Source organism: Thunnus maccoyii, chromosome 4 (genome assembly GCF_910596095.1).
Source record: "Thunnus maccoyii chromosome 4, fThuMac1.1, whole genome shotgun sequence".
In the NCBI taxonomy this organism is placed as follows: Eukaryota; Metazoa; Chordata; class Actinopteri; order Scombriformes; family Scombridae; genus Thunnus; species Thunnus maccoyii.
Genome location: NC_056536.1, coordinates 23,674,094 through 23,683,600, shown reverse-complemented (window position 1 = coordinate 23,683,600; position 9,507 = coordinate 23,674,094). Strand labels below are relative to the sequence as shown.

The window sequence follows — 9,507 nt, the reverse complement described above, 5'->3', positions numbered from 1 at the left end:
ACTGTTGTTAAAACTATCAACTATACCAGCTTTGAGAAATCACCAAATGTTTTATGATTCATCCTGAGGGGAATATTGATGTCTGTACCAAATATCATGGCTCCATCCAATAGGTGATGAGCTATTTCAGTCAAATCAACACTAGCATGGCTGAAAAGACAATTCCCTAAAACAGCTCGGCACTGTAGTTGTTAGCAAACGTTTCTCAAACAGGAGTAAAAAGTGCATTTTCTGAGCACTATTTTCAGCTACAGATTAATACACATTTAGTGCTCTAAAGAATATTTCCAGCAACAGGATGGTGTGTGTCAGAATGATTCAAAATAAACTACAGTCCCCAAGGTACAATAATGAAGAAACATGTCACCCAGTGCAATGGTTTGGCCCGCTGATGTGTTTTAATAGTCTTTGGACAACAATGGAGGTCTATGGCACAAAGAGACAAGATACACAGACAATACTTACTGTATTAGGATCAATTCACTGTTGGTTTTGGTCTTTTCATGGGATTTGTTAAGAATGAGAAAAATAGAGTATAACCAGACTCATCCTTTAATTCAATACAAACATGCCATATGTGCACTGAAGCAGAGGCTGTAACATGATCCCTTCCTAGTGCCAATCCAGTGTAAAAGACAAGCATCAAAATCCACAAGTATTTAATTAAAATAGACATGAAAAAATATGAAAATATCCTTGAAGTAAAGCTAAATGCACAAGTCCACATAGAAAAATCCATAATTGGTGTCAGATGAAGACCCAGCTTTGACTGGCACTGGTGGATTTGCAGGTAGTCACCATCACGTTTCCTCCTGCTATTGTCAAACATTTTTCTGATGAGGGGTTCTTTAGATGGTGTGTCTGAAAACAACAACAGTGTAAACTTTTAATATCTTCTGGTGTGTTTAAGAGTTTTAGATTTAGCAACTGTGAAACAAACTCAGAGGCAGAGTGACAAGAATGAGGAAATAGAAATCAGTATTTCCCTGTGCAACTGCGGAGAGTGTTGTAACATCAGTTGCTGCAGCAGTTGGGTTGATGTAGAAATGTGGGTTATACCTGTGTAAAGATCCAGACTTGTTCAGGAGCTGCTGTGGTTACATTTCCCTTCAGTTGACACAGTTCAAGAGACACCAGAGCTCTTCCAGGGGTTGCATGTAAACACAGCTCAAATTTGCCGGCGCTGAGCCGTAGCTCTTTCTGGGATGTGTACTCAAAATACTAAAAGTCACACAGAAAAAAACATTGTATTTAAGAGGGGTAAGATAATGCTTAATCCCATTGCCAGCAATACTTTTAAATCTGTACTGTAGCTTATGTTGATCTAACTCAGTGATTTTATAATGTGAGCCCTCATCACAAGTTGTGAATTATGAGCAGTTCAACCAAAGTTTGTTTTTGAATTGTTTTTGGAGTCCAGGAGTTTAAAGTATCTGAACACAATGTCTTATCCCTTTATTCAACATGGTGACCCCTCAGACTTGACGGGTCCTGGCCTCCAGGCTGGGAACCACTGATCCAACAGAAGTAGCTGATGTACCTGCGCTCCACCTTCATTGTTACATTTTAACATGTCAACAGGCCTCCATCGCCTAGTTTTCTTTCTTGCCTCCAGGCAGCACTTCCAACCAGTGTTTTCCAACTGCAGAAGAAAACATAACACAGCAATTAGATAGCAAACAAAATTTTCAAGGTGCCTTTTTAGGCAAGTGTGAATGTCCATGTAATTTACTGTACTGAACTATGTTATTAAAAACAGTTCTTGATATGCAAATGCATTGCTCATCAATATACGTCAATCTCCGTATATCAACCTTCTTTTTGTTGAACCTCACACTCAGATCATATAATAGAAATATAACTTTAGGCTGAAACAAACTGCAATAATCACATTAAACACTAGGGGGCATCTACAGCCCCTTTTAGGTGCTAAACAGTCAAATTGTGTTCGTCCTTATTTACTAAAGGACTGACCACTGAGGCAGGTTTGTTACCACCTTACTTCTTAAAGTGTATAAGACTGAAAGCTGAGATCTTAATTGATGTGATTTATGCAATAAAACAAAACTCCTTCAGGCTTATATTATTCATATCTTCGGCATAATGTAAATTAAAAATGTTTTAGAGCTACAAACTGTATCATCCCATAAAAGATGATCAAATGTTGGTAAAGTAGTTTACCTGTCCATGCATAACAGGCCTGATGTCAGGCACGTAGGCCTCTGGGTAAATGTTGTTCAGGTACCAAGAGAAGTTCCTGCACTTTAATCTCTCCCTGAGTTTATGACGTGCAGAAAGATTTCCAAATAAATTCTGAGGGGGAAATGACAACAGAAAAACAACATATCGTGAGGTAGGTCAACATCATAAATGTGAAATGACTAACTTGTAGACTACTGTAAAATTGCACTATCCAACCTCTTTAAATACAAAAGCAGCCTTTCTGTTTGCACGATAGAAGATCCATTTGTAGTCGTCCATCCAGACCTCAGCCAGGCGGACCAGGTTGCTGGTGATCACAGAACGGCCTTTAGGGAAGGTGTGGGGGGTATTTTTGCGGAAAATGTGCCCTACAACAGAACAAGGAATAATCTCCAGCTGACCTCCACATTGCCAGACCTACAGTAAACAGGACACACAGCACAAGGTTACTGAAGCTGTAAAGTGCACTATATGTATATACAGTATATCTGTAGGAAAACACTGAAGGACTCTTACCCTGAAAGACATTTCCAAATTCTCACCTCCCCAGAACTCCATCTGGTCATCATAAGTTCCAATATGCTCAAAGTATGATTTGGATACAGAGAAAAGACCACCAGCAAAGGTAGGGGTTCTACAAAATCAGACACAAACCAGTCGCTATCAATGACCATAACTGCCAAAAGAAAACATAGTGTGAAAATGACTATTTGTGATGTTGCCATTCTGCGAGTGGAAACTAGAGTTACTCCTCCCAGCTTTAAAACAATCTAGCACATAAGTCCCCGTAAAAAATGTCAAATTCCCCCGTTTCCAATCTTTATGCTAAGCTAAGCTAACAAGTTGCTAGCTCCAGCTACATATTAAGTGTACAGACATGAAAGTGGTATCAATCTTCCCATCTAGATCTCTGCAAGAAAGCAAATAAGCTTATTTAAAAAATGTTGAACTATTTCTTTAAATCAGCTAATTTGTCAACAGATTTCAGAGAAATTTGGTAAAAATAGGCCATGTGCCATGAATGAACTGATCAGACTTTGGTGTGACTAGAGCCACCATGTGGATATTTTATAGTCCTGTACATTTTGGCTCATAAAACTTGCAGTGAGCAGTGAGATGTAGAAGAAAGAGCATTTGCATTATGGATCCCTTATCCCTATGCCAATAACTGCCTAAACAGATTTTCTGCCATTTAGCAGTTTTTGCAATTTTTTCACCACTCCCACTCATTTCACCCAATCCTTATCAAACTGGGTGCATATCATGCAGTATTTGGATTACTTCAATTTCAAGGAAGGAAGGAATAATCAAAAGATGGTACAGCAACATGATATAGTATGAAAGACCATAACTCAGTGGTTATGAGTCTGACTCACTTGAAATTCTGCACAATTCATCCTTGCACAAAGCCTTAATATTCCTATTCCAAAAATCACATCTGCCATCAGACAATCCGAATATTTCTCAATTATCACTATGTGTATTTGATGCAGAATCCAGATGCATATTAAACATTCAATCATAAAAGTAGCAAATCCAGATGATCCAAAGAGGATTGTGCAGCATTGATGCAGGTGCTTTCTAGATTTAAAGTATATGTGTATATATATATTTGTATACCTAATAGGGTATGTCTCCTTTTTCCTTTGTTTCTTCTCCTCTTCAGGGACAACCTCCCATCCAAATTTGAGATTCCAGTCAAAATTCCCTCGAATGCGATGACGGGGTTTAGGATTTGGTTTACTGAACTTTAGGTTATCTTCGTCAATACTGACAATTTCTGGACTCACCACAGCAGTAGGCTGCTCTACTATCCGAGCTAGAAGAGGCTCCAGCCATCCAGGGAAGCATTCACCTGAGCAGGAATGTAGAAGATAAGAGTGACATTTGTCAGTCAGGTTAAAAAGTTTTCACAGTCCAGGGTGTAGCTTGAAAGTTATATGGGTCAAATGTGGTGACTCATGGCCCTCGTAAAGTTTATTTGTTATCTTCCCACTATTTACACCTACTGTGTGCCCTATAACCTTCAGAGAAACAACTCTGAACAACAGACACCTGTTCAAAATCTACAAACAACTGAATCATGCATGAAAATAATGGCATGCACTGCATTATGGGATACATACAGTGGGAATCAAGGAAGGTGAGGACCTGTCCTCGTGCAGCCTGCGCCCCCAACAGCCTGGCTGTGATCAAGCCTTTCCTCTCTCTCTGACGTAACACACGCACTATATTCAGCTGCTGCACATACTCATCCAAACGAGTCTTCAAGTGATCTAGTAAATTATTGGAGGGAGAAATCCAAACAAGTTATTGTAGCTTTAGAACAACAACTGTTATCATGTCTATAAATTCAACTGTATCAATTTGTCATGGTAATAAAGAATAGATCATTTACACTTGTTTGGTTTCCAGTGAGTAAAAATATTAGCAGTTACATTATATTGTTAGCATTGGAAATAGTGTTACCACAGCAGTGGTAGGATGGAACTAGCTTTATTTACTCAAGTGCTGTATTTAAGTACAAATATGAGATACTTGTACTTTACCTGAGTATTTATTCCATTTCATGCCACTCTATACTTATACTACTCCACTACAATTTATTTATTTACTACAACATATTGTTAGTTTAAAATATATTGTGGTTTATACTCCACTGTCTATATAGTATCTGACAGTTATAGTTACTTTTAAAAATGATGATTTTACATACAAAACATATGGTTAGGTTATAAGATGTGATACAATGTTAGAGATTAAACAGCCCAGCAGTCTAACAAGAAGATAAAACTGGCTATAGCTCAACCAACTACAACAAAAATGCACAAAATTACACACTAATGCACCAGCTAATCTATTAATAATAAAATATATAACGGTAACGCAGTGTCCATTTTTCTGCTTACTTTTAATATATATTTAAATATATTTAGATAATACTTAAGTAACATTTTGAATGCAGGATATTTGCTTCTAAAAATATTTTTATGATGCGGTGTTGCTACTTTTACTTAAGTACATGGATATGAAACATCTTTCACTACTGATATATAGTATGTGCTTGGTGCTATGGTAACTAAAATATTTTAAGGATGTTTTAGGAATCTATGATGTGCATTATGAACAGAGATACATCAGTCTATGCATGTGGATCCATCATTACTGTACATGCAGCATTGTGAAGCTCTGTACACTCACCATCTGTGCTGGCATCATCCACCAGTAAGATCTCTGTGAGCAGGGCAGCAGGAGCTGTGTGTAAGACGCTGTAGACGGTCCGCAGCAGAGTGGACCAGGCCTCATTATGAAACACGATGATCACACTGGTGGTGGGGAGGCCAGGACAACGCCGAAACGTCTGTTCCAAGCAACTGTCAGAGCCAAACTGAAAGTTAAAGGACGGGTTCACAATTTTTCAAGTCTGTCTTGAAAAAACAGTCAGGTGCCCAAATGAACATTGAAATAGGCTTTTCTTGCCATAATCATTCCTCCTGTTCATACTCACCATTAGAAGATCCCTTCATGATGCACCTCACAATGTAAGTGATGGAGGCCAAAATCTACAAGCCTCCTTCTGTGCAAAAATGTGTTTACAAGTTTATCTGAAGTCAATATGAAGCTTCAGCCGTCCAAATTAGCCAAATCAAGTCAATATCTTTCAACATTACAGTCTTTTTAGTGCCATAGTCCCTCTTTTTGTTACTATATTTCCACTGCAGTTCAACAGGGAAACACTGTACAAGGAAACACAAAGAGGGAATTTGATGCTAAAAAGATGGTAAATGTGGCAGATATCCACTTGATATGACTAACTCAGACTGCTGAAGCCTCATATAAGCTTCAGATAAACTTTTAAATACATTTTTGCACAAAATGACTGTGCAAAATGAAGTGATGGGGGCCACTGTGGATTTTGGCCCCCATCACTTACATTGAAAGCACATTTAAAGGGGATCTTTTAATAGCCAGTATGAACAGGAGGAATGATTACAGCAAGGAAAACCTCTTATGGTGTTCATATGGGCACCTGACTGTTTCAAGACAGACTTGAAAAATTGTGAACCTATCCTTAAACAGGTATCAGCATGATATACATTTCTTCTTGAATCATATGTCAGTTGTAATTGATCCTCTACTGAGATAATGAACAATGGGTTTACTCACTCTGGGTGCCGTGTGTCTTCGCCTAGATCACGGTGCAGGGAGATTCGATCACTGGCAAACTGGTTGAACTGGTTTTTACTAAATCCACGTAACTGCTCTTTTTCTTCTTCAGAAGTCAACCAGTCTGACTCGAAGGCTTCACCATTTGCGCCCTGTGCTGTGGGATCTTGAAGAGGTCTCTGAAAGTGAGGCTTGAGTTCCTGTTTACTGTAAAAGCCAGGTGGACACTTGGGAACCAGGCCGTCCACAGGTATGCTGGCTTGATGGTGTGATGGTCGTTGGAATGCTTTGTATTTTATGTTGTAACGCATGATGACAAGTAAAAGCAGAAAGCAGGAAGCTGTGACCTTTACTGGAAAGGTGAGTCGACAAAACCGCATGGTATGCAGAAGGAAGAACTGACCTAAAACAAAGCTGAAATGAGATTCATCAGTATAGAAAGTATACGCAAAAAACTTAAAAAGCATTGAATCTAAGTTAATTCAAAGACTGATAAACCAGCACCTCACATACCAAATTTATTTTCATTTTTTTGTTGTTGTTTTTACTGTTTTTTTACTGGCCAACAACTGTAAAAACTGTGACAGACAAGCATTAGAGATGCATTAAATTTTCATTCAATTCTTCAAACAAGACACCTGGAAACCATCTGTATCTATGTGTCGATCATACAAAGTTGGCAAAGACAGCATGTTTGCAGAGAATTACTGAACTCATACATATATATGATACCCATAAGAGTAGATTTTTGTGTTTTTTGTGTGTTACATATGATGTAAAATGTAAAATTAATATACAAAGAAATGTAAGAATTTACAAGCTAAAAGTATAGACACATCCCTCTCTTCAAGTGTGCTTTGGGCCTACTGTAAAATTAAAATCATATGTTGTAAATTAATAATTCATATAATTTCTGTATTATTTTTAAACATACTACACAATGTTTGCTTATTTTGCTTTACATGATTATAGATACATCCACACAGGCTTCATATAACATCAAGACATATACTTGTGTTTTGTATCTAGCACATGTTTTGTAATTCATTTTTGTAATCTATATTGTACTTACATTTTATAACATTTGGAGACAAAATACCCAATAAACAACAAAAATCACACATGGCCATAACAGTACTATGCACAGTGCTATATACCTGTCATATATTATACAAATGATTTATAAAAAAAACTTTCAATCAGTACTTACAATACTTTGGTTGCAAGCCATGAACAAGTCCTTGCACTGGTGTTCCTGTTTCTCATGTGTCACACACTTTTCTTTCAGGCATGAGGGAAATTCTTCTCAGGTTTGCATACAAACGTGTGGCAACCTGGTTGGTGTGACTGTAGTAAACAAAATCAGGAAGAACGATGACAGTAAAACAGTCTTTGATTGTTAGAAATGATTGTGCTCAGTCCACAACTGTAGTAGGCATAGGCCTACACATCACATTAATTATTCACATTAGAGGTTACAATAGGTTAGATACTCAGATGCCCAGACCTTTCTTCCCTTCCTAAGCTGCCAGTGGAAGTGACAGGGGATAAAATCTACAATCCTATTTTATGCAAACAATATACTCCAACATTTTTCTGAGGTTAGTTTGAGGCTTCGTCATACACATTTGGTATTTTTCAAAAATTTTACAGTCTACACAGTTCTACAGTCTTTTTATTCAGAAATTCCACATTTTATCTCCCTGAAAAGTTATTTCATGCTGAGCTGCTACACATAAAAAACAGGATAGTAATGCATCAGATAAACTTTGTATTTTTGTCTCCCATTTCCTATGTAAGAAATGCATTAGGAATTAATGCTTACAGCAAGCAAAAACAGTTAAGCACATGATTATTATTTTAAGACAGACTTGAAAAAATAGTGAACCAAAGATTTCCAAGTGGCAGCTTAAACAGTGATAACACTTGTGACCAAATATTGTGAGTAAAGAAAAATAAATTGTGTTATCAAAGGTGAAATTAAGATATAGAATTTAGGATATTTTTACAGCCCCAGTTACCTATAGGTTGTCAGCCACAGAGAGGCGTATAAAGCTTATTATTTCACAAATTAATGTGAACATGTGAGGAAATAAAACATATTCCGTGTATGGTCGAAACCATAGACTGTAACAAAATAATGGACGTAGCCACCGTGATGTCACCCATTGGTTTGTGGTGCACTCCCGTTTAAAGGCATGGCTATATTTTAAGAGCTCTTATAATATATCCATATTTGGTAGCCTCGAGTTTGCCATTTAGACTGTCGCTATCTTGGATTTTTGGAGCCGGAAGTGACGACCCTAACCCTCGCTGCTAGCTTGTTAGCACAGTGCATTATCTCTTTATACATCCTTGGTTAAATGGTTAAATGTCATAATGCTAATGCTTAAAACAAAATGTACTTACCGGAAAGACTAAACATCCAACTTCTTAGAAGGTTTTTTAGTACAACCAAACGCTGAACAAGACTTTTTAGGCGACCAAAATGTTACAATTAACTTTCTTGAACTGAAAACATACTGAAATAGCTACGACTAAGGCTACGTCTATACTCTGTGAATCTGTGGTTACGCCATGTTTACGTTACCTAACCAACGTTGTCGCCATAGTACCAACTTGTTAATCACAATGTAGCCACGCCATAAAGCATACCCTGCTTTATCGTCAAATTTAAATTAAATGGGACCATAATTGACAAATTGAACATCATGTTGTATTGAAGAAGACTTGAAAGTAGCGACTGAGACCATAAACTCATTAGGAAAAGGTTTACTGAGGTGGTAACATAGACTGTATAAAAATAGGGTGTTAAGAGAAGTATGGTCGTTTTCTCATAGACTTCCATATAATCTGACCTCTTTTTGGAGCCAGTGGACTCGCCCCCTGATGGCCATTCGCGAGAATGCAGGTTTAAAGCACTTCCGCATTGGCTTCACTTTTTTTTTTTTTTTGGCTTCACTTTTCAGACCGGAGCAAATCGCTTGGTCGAAACCATAGACTGTATAAAAATAGGTCGAAACCTATGGTCGAAACTCACAGAATGTTGCTATAGTAACGGTCAGTTAAGCAAAAAAAATAAAAAAATAAATAAAACTCTTGACGATAAATCCTGCTCTTTATCAGGCAAAGAATAAA

General features: G+C 37.5%; 1 protein-coding gene across 5 annotated transcripts; it reads right to left on the bottom strand.

The window, feature by feature from the left end:
• Positions 1-534: 534 nt before the first annotated feature.
• LOC121896390 (polypeptide N-acetylgalactosaminyltransferase 6-like) lies at positions 535-9,245 on the bottom strand. 5 transcript variants are annotated; one of them, XM_042410239.1, is made up of 12 exons: positions 9,228-9,245; positions 7,580-7,703; positions 6,370-6,783; positions 5,404-5,576; positions 4,329-4,478; positions 3,823-4,057; positions 2,719-2,836; positions 2,419-2,619; positions 2,182-2,313; positions 1,541-1,642; positions 1,060-1,221; positions 535-861 (listed from the first exon to the last, which is right to left on the bottom strand). In XM_042410239.1, exons 2-12 carry the CDS (start codon positions 7,633-7,635, stop codon positions 748-750), a joined length of 1,857 nt encoding a protein of 618 aa, XP_042266173.1. In that variant the 5' UTR covers positions 7,636-7,703; positions 9,228-9,245; the 3' UTR covers positions 535-747. The 5 variants fall into 5 exon arrangements, with proteins under 5 accessions (XP_042266173.1, XP_042266176.1, XP_042266172.1 ...); XM_042410242.1 differs by lacking the exon at positions 9,228-9,245 and adding an exon at positions 8,779-9,143 and having other exon boundaries at positions 2,419-2,570; positions 2,745-2,836; XM_042410238.1 differs by lacking the exon at positions 9,228-9,245 and adding an exon at positions 8,779-9,142 and having other exon boundaries at positions 7,580-7,716.
• Between the last annotated feature and the right edge of the window lie 262 nt (positions 9,246-9,507).

Bases quoted from the DNA above. Each gene is read 5' to 3' on its own strand.
- LOC121896390 (XM_042410239.1), bottom strand. From the start codon at position 7,635: ATGAGAAACAGGAACACCAGTGCAAGGACTTGTTCATGGCTTGCAACC. The intron at 1,222-1,540 runs GTACATCAGCTA...TGTGACTTTTAG, and splicing joins ACAATGAAGGTGGAGCGCAG to TATTTTGAGTACACATCCCA. The intron at 862-1,059 runs GTATAACCCACA...TGTTGTTTTCAG, and splicing joins AAGTCTGGATCTTTACACAG to ACACACCATCTAAAGAACCC.